Source organism: Typopeltis vanoorti, chromosome 1, assembly GCF_054136105.1.
Source record: "Typopeltis vanoorti isolate ZY-2024b chromosome 1, IOZ_Tvanoo_1.0, whole genome shotgun sequence".
In the NCBI taxonomy this organism is placed as follows: domain Eukaryota; kingdom Metazoa; phylum Arthropoda; class Arachnida; order Uropygi; family Thelyphonidae; genus Typopeltis; species Typopeltis vanoorti.
In genome coordinates, this window is record NC_143549.1 from 160294629 (window position 1) to 160317217 (window position 22589).

Here is a 22589-nt window from a genome sequence, read left to right on the forward strand (position 1 = left end):
TCTCCCTGTCATTCCTGAACACACTATACCCATCACATTCAATCCCACTAGCTATATCATCTACAGTCAGCCATGTTTCACTAATACCTATAACCTGTGGTCTGGAAGTGCCAACCATGGCCAAAAACTCTTCCTTCTTGTTCCTAATACTCCTAGTATTAGTGTACATGAATTTAAGACCCCCATTAGCCCCAACCCTACCTTGATGCCTTATATTAACTATCCCACTCAGATTTGTTGTCCTTATTTGCTCTGGCATATTATATTCATTCTTACATTCGACTGCTTCCATAAGGACTGTATATCTACTCCCCCCCCCCCCCCTTAACAAGTCTAGTTTCCCTGAATTTGCACATTCACTACATTCAGCAACACTTTCTCAAGTTTTCTTACACCGTAACCATTCAAATGCAAGCCATCCATCTTATATAGATCCTTTCACCCATCAAACTCACTCCACACATCCACAAATTCCACACCACTCGTCATACATAACCCACACATAAAGTCATTCGCAATTATGGCCCTCCTTTTAAACATTTCACTGTCATACCGTGGCAAAAGACTAATCATTCTAACTCTCTCACTCTTTTCTTTTGCTACCTCAAACAATTCATTCAGGTCTTCTATCATTTCCATTTTATCTCCTTTCAAATCATTTGTACCTGCCACAACAATCATTTCTTTCACCCTTTCCTTTTGCTCTCTAATAGACTCAGTTACGTCCTTTATGGTCGCACCAGGTTGGTACGATTTTGTCAAATCCTCTACTAACACACCTCAATATTGATAACAACAAATACACGTCTTATCACTAATCATTCTTAAATCCCCAAAATTATATTTATAGATTTTATAATTGAATTTTTATTAGTTTGTTATTCTATTATGTTTATAGAAGTTATTTATAAAATATAAAAATTATATTTTGTGTTCTGCAAAAAAAAATGTGCAGTGCTTCTAACTGAACTTCGAATTCAATTTTGTTTATTTGTTGATCATATGTTTACAGCTGAAAGATTTTGCTGGCATTTATTGTTCTGTTCAGTTTGAGGGAGTTTATAATTAACATGTGGTACATTATCTTTAACTGATCTCCATGAAATTTGATTAGTGGCATCTGTCATTAAGAGATGATGGGTTAGTCTGCCTAGACCATTACTTCAAAATTATTTAATTTAGTCATTTGACTAACAGACTTGAATGAGGTAGAATACTGCTGTGGTGGAGATTAAAGATTACTCAGTACCTGTTTAGGGTATTGCAGAGAATGTTGTTAATGTCACAAGACCTTACTAACTGCAACTGTCACTACTTGACAGAGTTGCTGCTAATAACAAGAAATTTAGCCTTGCTGCTAAATGCATTATGTGCCTGTATCTTGAGCTATGCTCTGTTTACTATTTTCAGTGTTTATATCTATAATTTTGTAGACATTTTGATGAATTATTTTATGAATTGGACAATAACAAATGTTTTTGGAATATTTTCTTAGACCCTCTGCCAAACTGGGTGGCTCTGGAGCAAATAAATAACTCAATCAGTAAATCAACAATACAACACTGTATCTGCTTAACTTGCATTATAATTTCTGAGGATCAGAAAAACATTTTATATGCAGTCACTGTGGCAGTTAAATTGATGACTTGTTGTAATAAACTACTGTAAATTCCCATCTAAAACCCCATGGTACTAATGCTGTTTTAAGGAATTTCATTATATATAGCAAACTTTCTATTAAAACCAAGCTATTGCTTTTGAGTTTGCTTTAATAATAACTAATGGTGATATATTTCAGATTACCAGTCATTGAGTGTTTTCTCCATAGCTTAATCAGTAACCAAAGGCTTTTTGAAAAGACTCAGGTTGACTTCAGTTTAAAATTTGAGAATCATTTATTTTGGTCTGATCTGACAGGATGGCTTTTGCTGTGAGGAAGAAAAGGCACGTTGCATATTGTAGGAAAGGCTAAACAGAATTATCCTTTCAAATTTGGCAGTAATGCCTTATTTCTGCAAAAGAAAATGTGCATGTTTCCAGGGGTGCTTTAATAACACTTATTAATCTACCCTGATTCTGTTTGTTTAAAGGGAAAAAAAATAGTATGGTTTCTCATCATAGTACTTCAATAGGACTTGCTTTTTACCTTCACTTAAATAATGCATATTTAATTAAGATCTTTCAATTTTTTATATTTCTGCTTGAAGGAAGTGGTTTAGTATTTCTTCCTGAGGAAAATGGTCTGATATTCCTTCCTGAAGAATGAAGACTGGATTTAATTTGAAACATAGGAAAATAATAATAATTAAAAAAAAAGGTTTTTGGCTGAGGTGGTGATATACTCGTATAAAGGAGGCTGCTATTAAGAGTACTCTAAAAAAAAACTTTTTGTATTGTAAATTGTGATATGACTTCTAATTTGTATTAGAGATAGTTTTTAGATATTTAGTAAAATTGAAGGTTACTCTCAGTATTGTTAATTAAAAGTTATGGTTATAGTCCCAGCTAAAAGATAAGCTTTATTTTTCAATATTTACCCCATTTGTGAGCAGTTATTTATGAGCAGTGAAAATTACAATTTTCACTTACCAGTTTTCAATAAGTAAGTGAAAATTACAATTTTCACTTACTCAATTTTCAGAAACAAATGATGAAAATCTTAACATATAAAAGTTCATTACATAAAAGGCACAACCTGCTTTCTAAAAAATATAAAGCAAAAGTAACTTGTCATAATTAAGCCAGGGACAATTATCGTCCTGCTGCACCAAGTATGACAAGGCTGCATGTCTTCACAACACTTCACAACATAAAAGTAGCTGTATCTGAGGTTTAAGTAGAGAGCAGTTGTGTCTTGTGTGAGAAAACTTGATCCATTAGAGGAGGCCCATTTCATACTGTATCATCATCTTCTAACATGAGGAGGAGCTCTACTGATACTATGACAAGGACTATGAGAGTAACTACAAGAATAAAGTCTTCTACTGATACTACTCTCATCCGTCACCTTGTGGATGTCTTGTAGACCACCACCGTGAAATTGGCACCTTCGGCAGTTGTACACAATATGAGTAATAGTCTGAGCCACAGGGGAACAATCACAATAAGGGTGATCTGACAGTCCCCATTTATGTAGAAGATAGCCATATCTGCCCTGACTAGTTCTGATCCTGTTTATGGATAACCAAATCTTCCTAGGAAGATCAAAACCAGGCTGCGGAGCACAGGGATCTTCTACCAGGAAACCGTTTGTTGGGAGATTGTTGGACCAGTATTCTCTCCATATGTCAGTTATTGATGGCAGCGCATCTGAAGAGAGTTTGTCCATGCACCAGAGAGGCTTTCTAGATTTGAGGCGAAGACTAGGTGGGTTTATGAGAGTCTGGTGTAGGGGTAGGAGTGGGTTGCTCATTGCTTTATTAAATTCCTTAATCGGGGCTTGTCTTCTCCGTATGTGTGGTGGAGCAATGTTGGATAGAACAGGCAGCCAGGAGAGAGGGGTGCTTCTCACTGTCCCACTAATTGTGCGCATGGTAGAGGTTAGCTGGGTGTCTATAATGTTAGTGTGTGTACTTCTTTCCCAGACAGGGGCACAATATTCTGCTGCAGAGAATGTGAGGGCTAGTACAGATGACCTTAGGACTTCTGCACCACAACCCACCTCAGGTTGTTCTAGCAAGCCTTGAAATTATGTTATTTCTGGTTTTAATTTTATTGAAGAGGTTGATGATATGCCTAATATAAGTTGGGCTTCTGTCCAGGCTCACTCCAAGGTATTTTGGCTAAGGCTCATGTTCTATCATTTTTCCACAGAAGGAAAGGTTGAGTTGTCGATTCGCCTCTGCATTGTACAGGTGAAATACTGAGGGCACTGATTTCGTTGGGTTTGGCTTCAAGTACCACTGCTTAAAGTACTCTTCCAGAGTGTTCAGGTCTATATTCAAGGTTGATTCTAGGTTGGTAAAGGAGGTGGATTGATGTAGTATCTATAGGTCATCAGCGTACATATACTTGCTTGAGCTGGTATGTGGTAAGTCATACGCATAGATGTTAAAAAGTAAAGGGGATAACACAGAGCCCCGAGGGAGATCGTTGTGAAGGAATCTGGGCCTGCTCTTTTTTTCACCAATATGAACCTGGATCTTTCTGTTGGAGAGAATAGATTCAAAAAGTTGTAGAGTTTTTTTACACTTTATAATATTTCCTAGTTTTAGGAGGAGGCCCCTGATCCAGACAGTGTCATAAGCAGATGTTAGGTCAATGAAAGTGGCTCCAGATTGAAGTTTCTTCTGGAAGCCTGCTTCAATTTGAGTTGTCAGGGCCAGGACCTGGTCACAGCAACTGCTTCCTGGCCTGAAGCCAATTTGTTCAGTCGGGAGTACTCTTTCGATGAGTGGTGAAATTCTTTTAAGGAGAATTCTTTCAAAGAGCTTAAAGGGCGTGCAAAGCAAGGAGATAGGTCGTAAGTTTTTCACTTCATTTGGATCTTTTCCTGGTTTGGGCATGGCAATTATTTTGCTTCCCGCCACAGCTTTGGTAATTTACCAGACACACGGGAAGGCTGTCTCAATCCCCCCCCCCCCCCCTATAATTAGTGATAGTCATGGACAACCTATCTCTGATTGACTGCCAGTGGAGATCAAACTATCTTCAACCTTCAAAATACTGCCAAATGTTTATGCAAATTGGTCTGGCTAATAAGAAAATGGTGATCATTATGGGTGATTTCAATTATGATAATATAGTCTGTAATGAAGAAATATAAGAAACCAAAGAGAATGAATTTCTTGAGTTTTTAAGGGACAATTATCTTAAACAATACATAACTACGAGGCCATGTATCTTGGATTTGATTATCTCATCAGAAGATATTGTTGTAAATGAAATGACATCTTTCTTCAGTTGGTGAAAGCGACCATGAAGTGATCACTTGGAAAGTGGCTGGCCATATCATGACTTTTGTGGGAAAAGGATTATATATGGAACTGTGACAAACTCAGAAGGCAGCTTGTAGCAATATCATGGAATGAGAAATTGGATGGGAAGGAAATCATTGCTGCTTGGTTTCTACTCAGGAAGTATCTGGCAGAAGCAATGACTGTATTCCAAAGGTCAAGAGATTAAATAAGGTAGGCGTAAAATGGATGACTGAATAGATGAAGCATGCAAACTGAAAGAAAATGGTATTGTGGATGCAGCAAGATAAGTGGAGATAATCAGTTTACATGAAGAATACAAAAAGCAAGCAAGGAAAGTGACTCACTTGGTAAGGGTAGCCAAAGTGCAGTATTAGTAGCTATTAGCAAATGACACTAAAAGAAAGCCTATGGAGTTTTTTTGATATGTGGCCAGTGGAAGGAAGAATGGTTATAGGATGATGATGTTAGTCAGTGATAATGAGAGAATAATAAACACTAAGGAGGATACAGTACAGTTGTTTAATGAGTAGTTCATTAAAGCAACCCATCTTGCGATTGTAACTTAATGCAGAATTTGAGAGCAGTGGGAATGGGGCAGGAACCAATGATGGTGAGTGAGCAGGAGGTATATGAGAAATTGAGTAAACTTGATGTCAGGAAGGTCATGGGATACGACGGTATATCACCATATGTGTTTAGGAAATGTTCCAGGGAGTAAACAACGCTTTTAATGTACATTTTCAACATGAATCTTAGATTCACTTAGGTCCAAAAGGAATGGAAAGATGGCGAAAATGTTTTTTCCTCTTCATAAAAGAGGTGATAAGACTAAGACTTCAAATTGTAGGCTGATCTGCTTGTTTGGAGTTGTGGTCAAGGTGTTGGAGAAGCTAGTGAGGACAATTCAGAACTGGGTAGATAGCAGTAGAATTCTCTTTAATGGACAGCATGGGTTTACCAAAGAGATTGTGTTTTAGTAATCTGCTTACTTATTATGACAAGGTGACAAATACATTGAGCATAGGGGGATGCATATACAGTAGTATATTTAGATTTTGCAAAGGCTTTCAATAGCACTACATGACAAACTAGTAATTAAATTGGAACAAATGGGGTTGGATACTAGATTAGTGCGTTGGATTGGAGATTGATTGCCTGATAGGTATAAATAGGTTGTGTATGGGGGAGTGATATCCCAGAAAAGGAAAGTCATTAGTTGCATGCTCCAGGGGTGTGTTTTGGGTACATTGTTGTTTAATTTTTATGTAAATGACATTGAAGGGGTGCTTAAGGGTCAAAGCTGTATAACTGAGAGGAGCCCTCCACATAGCCTTTAAAGGAATGCGGAGAACCGACCAGGGCTTCTGACCTAATGTCCAATCCTCACCTTCTCGTGGTGCACCCTGTTGGGTATCTACTTTGATACTGAACGAACGAGGATGGGCTGGCAATTTGGGATTTAGCCGACCAAATTGTATTCTTATTGGTTAAACCAAAATAAAAAATGATGGTACAACATGACAAAATTTCATGCCGGCTGGGGCGTCGCCCGGTTAAACAAGGCCCCCGTTGTTTTCGCCAGGGAACCAGGGCGAACAGCGAAAAGTCAGCTACTGGAACAAATCTGAAAACAAACCCCAACTCAACATCACCAGAGTTAAAGATCGGTACTATCAACGTAATAAGCCTGAATGGCAAAGAAATGGAGCTAGCTGAGGAATTAGATAAGTACCAGATCGACATAATAGGGGTGACTGAAACAAAAAAGACCAAAACTGGTGAGATCTTTCTGAGCAATAAATACAAAATGTTATATTCAGGCAATAACAATCAAGGAAAAGAAGGAGTAGCCATAGTATTCAACACAAAATACGAGGCTAATCTTCTTGAATGGCAGTCAGTCTCAAGTAGAGTAATGTGGGCAAATATGAGAATGGGGAACTGGACAATGAGACTTATTTGTGCCTATGGTCCCACAGAAGGTTCTACTAAGGTAGAAGTGGAGGAATTTTTTGAGGCTTTAGAAAAAGCAACTGACACAATGAAAAAGGAAAAGTTGGTCCTTGTTGGGGATCTAAATAGTAGAGTAGGAAATGATTGTGAGACATACAAAAATATTTTGGGAAAATTTGGAGAAAAGAGCAAAGCTAATAATAATGGCAAATATCTGTTGGATTTCTGCTCAGGACATGGACTGGTTATTACTAACACCATGTTCCAACATAAAAATGTGCACAAATTCACATGGAGAGAAGAGGCTAGGAATAAGAAAAGTCTCATTGACTATGTTATTGTTGATAGTGATGTTTTCTCCCTGGTGCAGGACACCAGAGTGTACAGAGGATTTGAAATTGGAAGTGATCACTATTTAGTCTTGAGCAGGATAAAATTGAATTTCATATTGAAAAGAATAACATGTAAGAAAGTTTTAAAGCGAATAAAAGTTGAGCAGCTCTCAGATGTAAACTGTAGACTAAAATACAGAAATATTATTGAAAAGAAAATGAAAGAGTTTGAGAACAGGAATCAAACCTTGGAGATTCAGTGGCAAACTCTGAAGGAAACATTGATTGATTCTGCCAGAGAGGCATGTGGTGAGGTTGTGTGCAAAGATAAAAAAATCAGAACTCCCTGGTGGACACAGGAAGTTAAAGAGGCAGTGAAGGAAAAGAAGAAAGCATATCAAAAGTTCCTGGCAAATAAGTCAGCTTTTACTCTTACAGAATACAGAGACAAATGTAAGAAAGCTAAACAGTGTGTAAAACTAGCTAAACAAAAGTCATGGGAGGACTTTGGCAAGAATATAGAAAATAAATATCAAGAAGATGGCAAAATATTCTGGAGGTTGTTGAAGAAGCTTAGGAATGGAGGAAAGAGTGCTGTAAAAGGAATTAGAGATGATAAAGGTGAAATGAAAACAGGAGAAAAAGATATCCTTGAAGTATGGAGTAATTACTTTGAAAAACTGCTAAATGAAACAAGCTGTGATGACAGCACAGTGATAAAAAATACTGACCAGGCATGCAGTCAGGAATACATATCCATACTTGAAGTAGAAAAAGCCATCAAAGGCTTGAAATGTGGAAAGGCAGCAGGAGTAGATGATATTTGACCAGAAATGCTGAAGTATGGTGGTATAAGAGTCTTACAGTGGCTGCACTGCATAGTTCAGAAAGCCTGGACAGAGGGACGAATTCCCGATGATTGGAGTAGAGCTCTCATAGTACCCATATATAAAAAGGGAAATAAAACTGAATGTGAGAATTACAGAGGTATTTCCCTACTGAGTGTTCCTGGCAAGATCTATGCAAGTATACTTGAGAAACGGTTGAGAAGAATTGTGGAAGAAAAGCTTGGCGAAGAACAAGCTGGATTCAGGCCAAATAGAGGCTGTCAGGATCAGATCTTCACTTTACGACAAATAGTCGAGAAAGCATGGGAATATAACAAAGATCTGTATTTAAGTTTTGTCGATTTGGAAAAGGCATATGACAAGGTGCCAAGAGAGAAGCTATTCAATACGCTGCAGTTATATGGTGTCAATGGGGCATTATATCAAGCAATACTTAGTCTTTATTTGAGTTGTGAGTCAGCAGTTAGAATTGAAGGAAGTACAGGAAGATGGTTTAATGTTAAATCTGGTGTGAGACAAGGATGTACATTATCCCCTCTGTTATTCATTATCTATATGGATCACATTATGAAGGAATGTGGTATTAAACCTGATATCAAAATTGCAGATGTTAATGTCAGCTCTTTGCTTTATGCGGATGATGTTATACTTCTAAATAAATCCGCTACAAGTCTGCAAGATTCTCTGACTAAATTGAATAGCTGTTGTAATAGATATGGTATGAAGGTCAGCAATAAAAAGACAAAGACAATGAAAATAGGCAGAATCATTGAAAATGTCAACTGTGTTGTGAATGGAGAACCTGTGGAACAAGTAAAACATTTCAGCTACTTAGGCACAATTTTTACTGAAGATGGTAAACTAAATATAGAAATAGACAACAGAATCAGCAAAGCTGGTATCGTGGGAAGTCAATTGAATAAATTCATATGGAATAAGAAAGAAATTAGTCGGAACACTAAATTAGCTGTATACAAGACTGTGTTCAAACCAATTTTAACTTATGGATCTGAGAGCTGGGTCAGAAGTAAAACACTTGACCAAAGACTAGAGACCGCAGATATGAGAGTCCTGAGAAAGATTAGAGGCGTGAACAGATGGCATCAATGGCAATATCATATTAAAAATGAGGATATTAGGAAAGAACTTGACATTGTCAGCATCCAGGAATGCGTTAGCAGAGCTAATCTCAGATGGTATGGTCACTTAAATAGAATGGGAGAGGAAAGATTAGCAAAACAAGTGTTCTCTGCCAGGTTGGCAGGAAAACGACCCAGAGGAAGACCAAGATATAGGTGGATTGATATGGTACAAAGTGCCTTAGACGATAGAAATATAAGATCTGATAATGTTGGAGTCTTGACAAGTAACAGACTGATTTGGAGGAAAATTGTAGATAGGAAGTTAGTAATGATGTAATTTTTTCATGTAGTACTGTCATATCCTGTACACCCCTTGAGGGTACATGGCAGGAATTTGATGATGATGATGATGATGACATTGAAAAGGGCTTAAATGGTGATATACAATCGTTTTGCAGATGATGCAAAGTTAGGGGAGAAATATGAGAGTAGAGCAGATGTTGTTGTAGCTTTGCAAGAGGACCTAAATAAACTGTCTGAATGTGTGTGTGTGGGGGGGGGATGAAAATTTAATGTAGCAAAGTGTAAGATTTTAAAATTTGGGAAGCAAAGATGGGATGCTGAGTATAGGATTGGTGGGTGAACCACTTTTTTATAACACATTCATTTTTATTTAAGAGTAAATAAATTTTTACTTTATCTGTTGTTTACAAAGACTGGAATAAAAATATTCCTATCCTGTGAAAAACATTCCAACCTCAACAGATGTTATATTCTAGAAGCAAGAAAAACAAGTAGTTTTATTGTATAACTAAATATAGTATAGAGACATTTTACAGTCTATGGTACTCTATTTGGCAGCAATTATTGTTATATGGATTAGAAACAACTGAAAAGAGTGTTTTTCATTATGAAAAACACTCTTTCTTAACATCCTCTTTCAAATTTTCATTTCCAGAAAATATAACAACTGTTTATAATGCAGTCGTTTGGCACAGAAAACACACTATTTAGGTAAAGTAAAACAATGCATACAAAAAAATATATATTCTCTTATGTATTCGGGATCTTGGAGTGATGGTGGACTGAAGTTTTGAGAGCACATCGCACATGATGCAAAGACTGTACATCGTATAGCTGCTATGATAAAGAGTGCATTGACATATAGGAGCAAGGAGGTTGATGCCTCTATATAAGGCATTAATCAGACCATGTATATGGACTATTGTGCTCAGATTTGGTTACCTGCAACAGTCTAATTTAGTGTTGTGTGTTTACAACAGTGTGACTTCTGTGCCCTGGAGATTCTGCATTCATTAGCAATACTCTTCTTCTTTTCTGCTTGCTCTATTTTCATTCCATGTAACAAGTATTTTCTTGTGTCAGCCAAATCTTACTACAAATGCATATAATTTTTAGCCAAGTCAATCTAACCAATGTCACAGTTATATCACCATTGTTTCTGATGCTTCAGGTATTAGCATACATGCATTACAGTATTTCCTGTATTCATAGAGGTACCTTTGCATGTTTTAGTGAGTTCTCACACTCCCTCAAACGTGGGTTCCTATGCAAATGACCGCTTGCATCCTCTCCCCATCCTAATAGTCTGTTTCTGTGATTTTGCACTTTCATACACTCATTGAACAAAATTTTCTACAGTCATTCTATTCTACGTGTATTCTGATGCAGTCCATCAGCCATATACAGTCTTTTCTTCCATCATATTCACTCAAATATAAATTAACTGCACACTATTCCACCTGCATAACATATACATGGATTCACTGGCAATTTTTTCTAATCTTCTCAGTTCATACTGATTGTAATTTAGGAATCGACTTCCAGCCTTTATTCCCTCTTACTCGTTTTTGTTGCTTCTCTAGTAACTCTTTCACATTATTTTTTGCATACCTTACTTTTCATGTTTTAGCTTTGTTACTTTACCTGTTCCTATTCTGTCATCATCATTACTAACATCTTTAATTGTCTCACTATGAAAGCTTGAGATTGTCTCACTTCATTCTATACAATGCTCACATTGCCATGTGTTTTTTCACAAACATTCACTACTCTAATATTGACATGAACACCTTGGATGCTCACTTTTGTAGCACGTTACAGCACTAGAATTTTTCTCTCCATTTTGACTTATCATTCTGATATCACTTTCAATAGCAAATTCATCCTCATGGTCTCTCATAATAAGTTTCCTGAACACTGATATTATAGCTGCAGTTGCCCTCTAATGCCCTGGCACCATTAGTTGCACTATAATAGTATTTAAAAATAAAGCTTATATTTTAAGTTTTATTTTTATATACACATGAATCTCAAATGAAAACTGCACATTGAACTAAAACTATATTATAAATTAAATGTGATATAAATTACATGTAATCAAAGACCAGCTTAAGAGTCAGAGCTAGATAACTCCACATTTGCTGGTCTAGTCTGAATGGTTAGTGTATCTACTCTCCAGCCAAAAGGCTGCTGGTTCGAATCCTGCTGTGGGAATGGCTGTTTGCGATTGTCTGTGGACATAGTAGTGGTAGTAGATGGTTTGGTTTGGTGTAGTTGCAGTTAGTTGTAGTTGGTGGAATGAGTGATGAAGACAGACAGTTGTAGAGTAAATGCCCTCCCTCGATGACTCTTTGAACTCCCCGGAGGTGTCATGTAATAATAATAAATGTTGTAACAAATATTAAGAATCTGCTGGACTTCTATATGTCAATCCTTGTTACTAGGCATCAACGAATGAGGATGGGCTTAACTAACCAATTTGTATAGGTCAGTTGAAGGAAGCCCAAACCATTTCATGAAATATTTTTAGGAAGAAAATGTTATTAAAATATTTCAATTACTCTTTTGCTCTTTTTTTAATGAAATTAAAAAAACTTAAATGTTTTACTTGCTCTATGTTAAATATTTTTTTAAAGAAACAGTGAATATTATTATGTGCTTTGTTTTTCAAGTGTCTTGTTGAGACAGAATCCTCACAATGTACATGAATGGCATAAACGTGTAAAATTATTTGAAGGAAAGCCTCAAGAAGTAAGTGATGTAGTTTTTCATTGGATTTTGTTTAGCTTTTATCTGTATCATAATGGATATTTATATATATTTATTCAGTAATTTGTAGTATAAATTTTTAAATAAGAAATGCCGTATTTTTCAATAGATAATGCACACGTTATCTATACAAAAAAGTCTAAATTTGTTAAAAATGAACATGCAAGGTATACATTTGAAAGATATGACAGGTAAATCAAATGTAATAACAAAACTAAGATAGAAGTATTACTTAATATTTATTAAACATTACACTATTCAAATCCAAAAATTCTTCATCAGACTCAATATTGAAAGAATCAGTTGCGTAAAAATTTCGTTTGGTATTTCTTCAGCTTCATAATCATTGTTACTGGACACCACTGCCTTCCCTTGTGCTTTAATGAAACCATTTCTAACACAGTTTTCACTTACAGCAGCTCAACTTTCTACCATTCACATACCTATATCTTTATATGACGTTCTTTTCATCTGCCCTGTTTTGTTATATTCATGGATGCCATTCATTATCCAGTCTTCTACTTAGCCCGCAAATTGTCTTTGAATGGTTTATTTACTGCAAGATCAAGAGGTTGGAGTTTTTTTGTTAAACCACCTGGAATGACTGCCAATTTGGAATACTTACTTAATTGTTTTAACTTCTGCTGTCATGTGTGCCCTACACGAATCCAACACTAACAAAGATTTTGGGTTGAAAAATGCCATTTTTCTCTTTCGCCACACATTCTCCAACCACAATTTCTAACCTCGGGATTTATCCAACCTTTATCATTAGCAGTAACAATAATATCTTTGAAATCACAACCTTTTGGAACAGTCTTTCTTTTGAAAATCACCATCGGTGGCAGTTTGGAACTATCTGCAGTTATGCAGAGAACCACAGTAAAGTTAGACATTTCGTGCTCTCTTGTAGCAACTGAAACCTCTTTTGCTCCCTTCAGATTCACAGTCCTAGAACTAGGCATGTCAAAACTTATAGGAACCTCATCCATATTCCCAAAGTGACAAGCATCAGCCCCACACAAGTTTTCTCTCAGAAACAAACGAAATTTAGCTGCTTTTGCTTCCCAGTCGCATTGCAAATTTTGTCCAACACTAGTGGAGGAGTGCACGCTTAAATTGTTTCTCTTCATAAATCCCAAAACACAAGATGGGTGGGCATTGAAATCCTTTATATTATCGTTTTACGCAATTCTTTTTGATTCCTGCAACACACAGACAGTAGATATTCTCATACCTTTAGCTCTTTCACTAACAACCCAATCAAACAGTTTTTTTTTTTCCTATGGTTGGCCACAAGCACCTTCTAAACCTCATAGCACGTTTCCTCATATGTAAGGATTTCAGGAACTCTTCAGCCTTTCGCCATTCACAAACACTACTTTCTCCAACACTGAACAATCTACCAGCTTCACGATTCCCCTTTTCCTTTTCTACTTCTACCACTTCACGCTTGAACTGTGCTGTGTAGGATTTTCTCCGAGAAGCATTTCTGTTTTCCATGGGTAATTCAGATCTAATAACAAAACATAAACAAATAATGATTTACTTTATGAAATATTTTAAAATAGGATGTACAGAATAATCGACCGCTTCTACTAGCAACACACGTGCTTTTAAAGAATTCCTTTGTCCTCTGTCTGTACTTCCTAACTCTACTGCTAGTTGGTGCATGCACGTTATCTATACATCAAAAGGAGTAATGAAAATGTTGGGGGGGGGGCACGTTATACATTAAGTGCACATTATCTATCAAAAAATACGGTATATACTAGAAATATTAAATTTCTAGTATATATTTTAAATATGAATTATATAGTAGAAATAATCACACTTGATATCTCCAAAAAAGAAAGCACATTTGTAGTAGAGTTGGATCTCTTTGGATGGAAATCCCACCTCCATATGAACTCAACTAACTCATCTTACTTCATCTTGCTAACACAAATTCACAGCTATAGCGGACATGAAGTTTTTTCCATGGATAAAACAGACATGAAGTTTTTCCCTCATACAACTTTTACTCCAGGGTTGGAGTAAAAGTTGTACTGCTGTGGTATACTGCCTGATGGATGAAAGGCACTTTTACTACTCCAGTATGAGAATCTTATGGATACCATTCAAGGGAAATTTAAAAAAAAAAAAAAAGTCCAGAAAGAAAAAATAAATGATATTAAGAAGTAAAAAATAAGACAGAGAAAAAACTTGTTTAATCAACCAGTTTCCTACACTGTGTGGTTCATCAGATTTCAGGATTCATCATCAGGATTAAATTATAAATTTGAAAAAAAAACTTATATTAACATGCTAATTTCTAAAATAAAAACTGCCACACATAGAATATTCTTAAAGTTGAAAGTGAATATTGTATTGAGACATCAAACAAGTAGCTTATTGTTGCATTGAGCTGTCATAGCCTAGTTCACAGCTTTTTAGGTCTTTAATGTATACCGATCAAAATTGATTTAAAATAAAACCTTGGGTTTTGTTACTTTGGACAACATGATATTTTAGTGTCTTCTTTGAATTTACATGTGTAGTTGTTGAGCTCAACAACTACGCATGTAAATGTTGTTGAGTAGTTGTTCAGTATATGGTATTCTTGTGAGTTTCCCAAATACCTGATGTTTTTTTATTGATGGTATGAAATGCTAGGCTGGATTTATGTAGCTGCCATTTTTCTGTTTCTTTAATATGCTTTTTCATGTTAATCTTGCTGATCTGGCAAAGCAGATGCTGTGTATGCTGTGTGTACAGAAAATTTTGTGTACTCTTGATCTGTCAAATGGTGACTGAAGTTGTTTAAGTGGCTTCTTCAGCCACTTAAACAACTTAAGTGGCTTCAGTGTCCGCATGGTTAGCCTAGTGGTTATGTGCTTCGCAACCATATGCCTGGGGAAGGAATTCCTGGGTTCGATTCTCATTGCCGACGTGAGGAGCTTAAGGATCTTCTTCAGCCATAGCCAAGTTAGCCAGTCTTGGGCATGGACAGCAAGGTTTCCCCCAGTTTATCTGGGGTTTTTCATCCTTCCTGCAACAGGCAAACCAGCTCCGTGAACACACGGATCTACAGCCATAAATACTTAACCCCCCCCAGGAGAGGACTCAACTTGCCCCAATAGGGACAGGGGGAAACTCCATATGAATAAATAAATAAGTGGCTTCAGCATCATGGAGACTTTTTGTTATTGGTGCAAAGGTGATTTTAATTGTACTGTTTGTGCACTTCAGCTATATTATTATATTTGTAATGTTTTTTATGCAAGATAAAGAAATTGCACCTTTGTAATCTTCATGTTCAAAATATGTAATGGGATTTGTAAAATATTGTTGATGGTTTTAGGATTGTAGTATTTTTAGGATCACTTCCCTGAGGTAAATCCTTCTGTTCCCTTTTTTTTTGTATGTCACTGAATGTTGTGACGATGCCTTCCTTATATGGCTGGGTTCTGAAGAAACTCTTTATAGCCTTACTGTGATCCTAAACAGCTTAAATCACAAAATTTGATTCAGTGTGGAAGTTGAAAAAAAAAAAGAGGACAACTCTACTTCTACATGTTCTTGTCTCAGTTATTGATCAGAGCAGACTATCCTTAGCAGCATGCAAAAAAAAAAAAAAAAAACATCTACATTGGAAGATTTACATGCTACTTCACAACATCATCCAACCCAGAAGTGAGGTTTCATTAAAACACTCAAGGACAGAGCATGCACAATGTCCAGGGACAGCAACAAAAGGGAAGTATTCCTAAAGAATGGCTACAATCAAAATATACGCCACAGTGCTGTGGTGAATAACTTATATTTACTGCTTACCTGAAATCATCCTATGTACTTAGTCTTGCTTTATGTTGGGCTTAAAGTGAGAAGCATCAAATCTGAGTTATCTGCCAGTGTTGTGATCGATATTTGAAGTAAAGTCTACCTGTTCTGTATACCAAAAGTTATGAAATTTCTACCATATGGTTGAAGAATTCTTAACCAAAATTTATAGAAGTAAGGAAGCAAGTGACAGTTAAGCAAAATTCTCACATTGATTCACCAATATGTTAATTATCAGTGTCCATTGTAAAAATATCCTTTAAAAACATAGAATCCTGCAAAATAATTACATTATATGTGATGATAGCAGGAGAATCAACAAATGTCTGACAGGTCTGCTGGATTGATATGTTTAGGTTCTTTTGTAGGCAACTAGCACCTGTTAGCATTTATAAATCTATTTGCATGAAACAGTAACATGTTTTTGAGGAAAAATTTAAACAATTTTAATTTTTATGAAATTTTGACAGTAACAAATGCTACTTTACCCCAATACATTGTTTTGCTTCCTTGGGAGATTAATAACTCCACATGAATGTAGCTTTGAACTTATATTTTTAACATTAATCTTCTTGCCTTCTCTAAGTGTCACCTAGACCTGCTATGTGTGGAAGATGATCTTTATTACTTGATGAAAACACTGCCATATTGCTTATTAGAGGCACAAAATAGCATGTAGAATAAGATGGGAGGAAGAGTCTTTTACTTAAAAGTCAAAAAATTACTTTATTTGATATCTCAAAAATTTGTATTAATGTACATTATCCCCTCTGTTATTCATTATCTATATGGATCACATTACGAAGGAAAGTGGTATTAAACATGATCAAAATTGGAGATGTAAGTGTAAGCTCTTTGCTTTATGCGGACAATGTTATACTTCTAAATAAATCCACTACAAGTCTGCAAGATTCCCTGACTGAATTGAATAACTGTTGTAATAGATATGTTATGAAGGTCAGCAATAAAAAGACAATGAAAATAGGCGGAATCATTGAAAATGTCAACTGCGTTGTGAACGGAGAACCTGTGGAACAAGTAAAACATTTCAGCTACTTGGGCAGGATTTTTAGTGAAGATGGTAAATTAAATATGGAAATAAACAACAGAATCAATAAAGCTGGTATGGTAGGAAGTCAATTGAGTAAATTCATATGGAATAAGAGAGAGAGAGAAATTAGTCGGAACACTAAATTAGCTGTATACAAGACAGTATTCAAACCAGTTTTAACTTATGGATCTGAGAGCTGGGTCAGAAGTAAAACACTTGACCAAAGACTAGAGACCGCAGATATGAGAGTCGTGAGAAAGATTAGAGGCATGAACAAATGGCATCAATGGCAATATCATATTAAAAACGAGGATATTAGGAAAGAATTGATATTGTCAGCATCCAGGAATGCATTAGCAGAGCTGATCTCAGGTGGTATGGTCACTTAAGCAGAATAGGAGAGGAAAGATTAGCAAAACAAGTGTTCTCTGCTAGGTTGGCAAGAAAAAGACCCAGAGGAAGACCAAGATATAGGTGGATTGATACATTAAAAATGTCTTAGAAGACAGAAATATAAGACCTGATAATATTGGAGTCATGGCATTTAAAAACTGACTGATTTGGTGGAAAATTGTAGATAGGAAGTTAGTAATGATGTAAATTTTTCATGTAGTACTATCATATCCTATATACCCCTTGAGGGTACATGGCAGGAATTTGATGATGATGATGAAAATTTGTATTATTCAAAAAGTCACTTTATTTGAAATACCACACACATAACTTGAAGTACTTCACCATACAGCCATACTAGACCTTTTATTTGACTGAACTTCAGATACAGTAACCACTGTATCTGAAGTTCACAGAAGAGCATTGTCACTCTCAGAGTGACACTTATGCTCTTCTGTGATATTCTGTGCCATCCATGCAACAGAAGAAATCATATAATGTAGTTTGCACTGCTTAAAATGCAAAGTGGATTAACATCTGATCTTTTTTTTTTTTTTTCTGTGGCATACATTTTTTGTTTCATCTGTAAATGCTCAATTGGTTGTCTTTATGCATTTTATTCCTGAATGAATTGAATGTCCACAACTCCAGTTGGCTTCAATAATTGCTATAAGTAATAATCTAATGCACATTGCGAGCCAGAATACCAGATAATCCTCTCTCCAACACTCTCAATCTTTTCTTAACAGCTTCTCCTCCCACATATAACATGGAAGTTAATAATCCTTTCAGTAATTCAGACATAACTTTGAGCAAGTTTTCTCCCCTATAGAATGCAATTCCATCAGCCACTGTCAGCCTGTTCATTGGCATTTCAACATCACCAAGCAGGACAGTCCTCATATCTACCACTTTTCCTTTCATTGCAGACTCTGTTTTCATTTTTCTCCCAATCCATACACCTGGCCTGATCGTGCTCCAGAATATGCTTCCTGCTGGAATGAAGGCCTTCATTCCCCACTCCATTCAGAATTCCTTCTCATTAACCAAGCCATGAGCAATGCAGTTCACTGCAAGAAAAAAAAAAATTAGTTATTTCACAGGTGGCTTGATACAAAACCCAACTTTGTTCTCAGCCTGCACTAAAGCATATTTTTTTGAAGGAGAAAAGGGGAAAGCCTTTGGCTAAAAAATTATCTCAGATATGATTGATTTCAGGAGAGAGACTACAGTGGACAGAGCAAATAGTTCTAGCACAGTTAGCTAATTAATAACACCATATTATTGAGAATTGTGGTAATGTGAAAGATGATGTAATGTACAGTCTAGTGGGGGTAGGTTTCCTATAGATAGAGAAGAATAAGGTGTTGTTAAGCATTTGGATGACAAGTGTGTCAAGGAAAGGCAGACAGTTATTGTTTCTCTTTCCAGTGGTGATATAGATCCTCTGGCTATTGAGGTGTGATAAAAACATTTCCAACATATCCCTGCCATGGGATGAAATGGAGAACATCTTGTCCTTGTAGCATAGCCGTATTATGGATTTGAGAGAGGCAGAGTTTAGGGCCATGTTCTCAAAATATTCCATGAAAAGAATGGTGAGCAGTAGCGGGGTGGGGTGGGGGAGTATGCCCTCATTCTGCCAGTAGGTTTTTTCTTTCCAAGTAAAATAGCCAAGTCTCATTGTGAAACTGAATAAGGCTGTATGTCAAGGAAAAAAAAGCAGCTAAAGGAGTTCTGAAGTTTCTTTTAGGAGTACATTAGTGAAAAAAGGATACTATGTCAAAATTACCACAATGCCAGTAGTTTTGGGGATCACATCTAACAAGCAAGATTTGAAGTGCACAGAATTTTTAATGTGGGAGGCACCGACACCAAGTATGTGCCTGCATGCACATGTGCAGTGGTTGTACCCATGAAGATGCCTAGGTGACTTAGGCAAACTGTTGGTGTAATAATTTATTAACTAAATACATTTTATTAGTAGTTATTATCTGTAGATGAGTGATCATCAATGTCTAAGTATCTATACCAGATATCATATCTTGTCAGCCTGATAGTTTCCTACATCTCCTCCAGTTATACCTAAAAGCTCTGTTTCAGAATTAGCATTTGTCGAATGTCATCTCTTTTTACTCAGCTGGCATCTATCCTGCTTCATTGAAGTAAACCCCCCCCCCCCAAAAAAAAAGTGCCATTATTCCAACGTCTTCACATCTGTTGATTCTAAGCAGTAAGCTTCTTACCACCACCACCACCATTTGGCGATATTGGTATTCATTTTCCACAGTAGATCCTCTAGTCCATATATGTACATCTTAGATACATACCATGGACAGACTTAAGGAAATTTGTGCTATTGCTCATAAAACATCCTTAGCATTTGATTAGATTTTTGCTGCACAGAGGCATACTACTCAACAAATTTCTATCTATGGTCTCTGAACTTCCATCCTCATGTATATCCAGTTCTCTCTCTCTCTCTCTCTCTGATTATTCGCTGCGTTTCATAGTGGATGGATTGTTGTCTTCAGATACTTGCATCACTCTGCCCCCAGAATTTGTTCTGTTGTCTGCTGTCTATCTCCTGTACATAAATTACCTTCTCCTATTTGTTTCATATTCGATCCATAGTTTTGTTGTCATCAGCAAATTACTCTATGGACAGGAATACAACTGCTCAGTCTATTTGGAATAAAATTTCTTGATTCTTTGTAAAAGATTTTGTTGACTGTACCTTATTGTAAGATACCATTGCCTGTGATTTTTATATATATCTTATTGTCTGTCATCTAGCTGTGCCATTCTAAAACTTGTAACAGTTTTGCCATTGTATACAATCTAACATATTTTATAACACACAAACACAATTTTGGTTAGAAAGTATCAACAAATCTGTTTATGAACTCCAGACACTTTTTTAGAAAAACGTGAATTATTTATGCATAAATAAATCATAAACAAATTACTGATTTAAAACTTTCTTTGCAAACTCATTCACTCACTCACTTCTTCTCGCCTTAAATTATTGTATATCCAAGATGTGGCTTCAAATTCAACTCAGAAATTAACATACTAGCAACATATATAACAATCATATTACACTTCCTCAAATATCTTTAGATAACTCTCCTTGACATCGTTAAAGCAAACATAAAACCTTTATTTTTGTCAAAATTTTTGATAAAAGAATCTGTACTCCTATAGTCAGACATATATGTTAGATAAACATTAGTCACATATAATACTATTCTTCTTTGCATTAGGGAGAGTAGTGTTATATGAGAGAGTAGTATAATATATTCATGTCGTGACTCTTTTAATCTTGAATTCATTTGCCTAATCATAAATATATGCTTAAGTATAACACTGGTAAAATCTTCTCAAGGAATAATCTATTCTTAAATTTAGCCTTAAATAAATTCCAAGAATCATATGAAATGTCTTCTAAAGACAGATGTCTATGAAAATGCAATATAATGTTCTGTCCAATTGATACTTTCCCTTGTATCCTAACAAAACTATTTTAAATAGTTTAAAATATATTAAAATAGATAACTTCAAGGAAAAATACTTCGAAACATATCCAGAAGTTTAGAAGCAATATAATGTTCTATTGACTAATCTTCCTCCTCCTATCCTTATAAAATTTACTAAGAAATGTGTATGAGGGAGAGTTTGTTTCATCTTCACAACAAAAATCAGAATATCTCAAAATCATCACATTATATTCTGAATAAATTCTAAATGATAATTGAATGAAGACAAATCTTTTTCCTGTAGACACCCATTACAGTTCATTAGAATCACACATTTGTCATAGATTCCTTAAGTAGAAGAAAGATTCTGTAATGCTGTTATCTGCAAGTGGCAAAATTTCATTATTTTCGTGTACTGTTAATAAATACCTGTTGATTTGAATATTTAAGAAAGAAAGTATTTTCTTAATTCTAACAAATACAGCACAAGTAAATTTCTTAATGAAATCTTACTTCAAGAGTTCATTTGTTTTACATCAGGCATCCCTCTCTAGTTTCTCCCTCTTTTCTACATTGTTGTTTTACCTTATTTCACAGTGATGTCGTTGTTCTTAATTGTAAGCAAATAAAATAACTTAATGACAGAATATCTGTAAAAATTTTATGGCTTCGTTATTTTTCATAATATGATTACGCCTCTTTGTCACTAATTTCTCATGTTTAAACATTCACTTAGATACACTTATATGCAACTACATATTGTTCTTCTTCTTTTCAGTATTTTCTGTCCACTGCTGGATGAAGGCTTCCTCCAGTTCTTTTCACCTTTCTCTGTTCTTGGCAATCATTGACCAACTTTCCCCAATAAACTCTGACATATTATTACAAAATTAAATTCCTTAATATTTTAATGATTCTTCTTAGAGAAATTTACATTATAAATCTGGAGAGAGAAGAAAAAAAAACTCTTGCAAATGCTTTTGAATATCTTAATAATTTTATGACTTCTTTTTAAGGAATCTAATGAGGTTTATTCACTTCCAAAGTAAGTCTTGTTAGGAAATTTTACATGACATTGGAATTACTTATTACCTTATTATCATGTAATGCTTCTGATCTCTATTACTCCAATAGTTGTTAGAAGGTGATATTAGTGAGATGATAGCAAACACAAAGTTTTGCAATATGAGACCTGAACACACTGTGTGTATTGCTTGTTTTTCATCCCGTGCTTTCACAACATAACTGAAATTTTGTAATTGGCTCAGTGCATCCTCTATTGCATTGATATATCTTATTCAGTAATAAAGCTCAGTTCACCCGCAATGGCATCATCAACACTCTCAATTTATATATGTGATCAGAAACAGCTTCTCATGATGCAAGTTATCATCCTGCAAAACAGACTGACTAGAAGATCACACACAATTAAGACACATACTGTCATCACAACCTTAGTTGTGTCAGCTGTAAGTCAATTAAAACCAAATGAAAAACATGATGCTGTGGAAAGTAATATTCAGTTACTTTTATGTTTATTATGATATTCTCAATGATCAGGTTTGTTGATTGATCTGAATTTTCATCTTAATGACTTTTATAATTTCTACATAATGAAATGCTGCTATTGTTAGTTGA

The 22589-nt window shown here is 35.6% G+C and overlaps 1 protein-coding gene across 2 annotated transcripts in view; it reads left to right on the forward strand.

The window, feature by feature from the left end:
- fand (Pre-mRNA-splicing factor SYF1 fand) overlaps positions 1-22589 on the forward strand; it is a 425180-nt gene that overhangs the window by 171618 nt on the left and 230973 nt on the right. For both annotated transcript variants that reach the window (XM_090399826.1, XM_090399816.1), the window contains one exon: positions 12110-12188. In XM_090399826.1, the coding sequence (XP_090255952.1) occupies positions 12110-12188 (79 nt within the window). The remainder of the gene's footprint in view (positions 1-12109; positions 12189-22589) is intronic.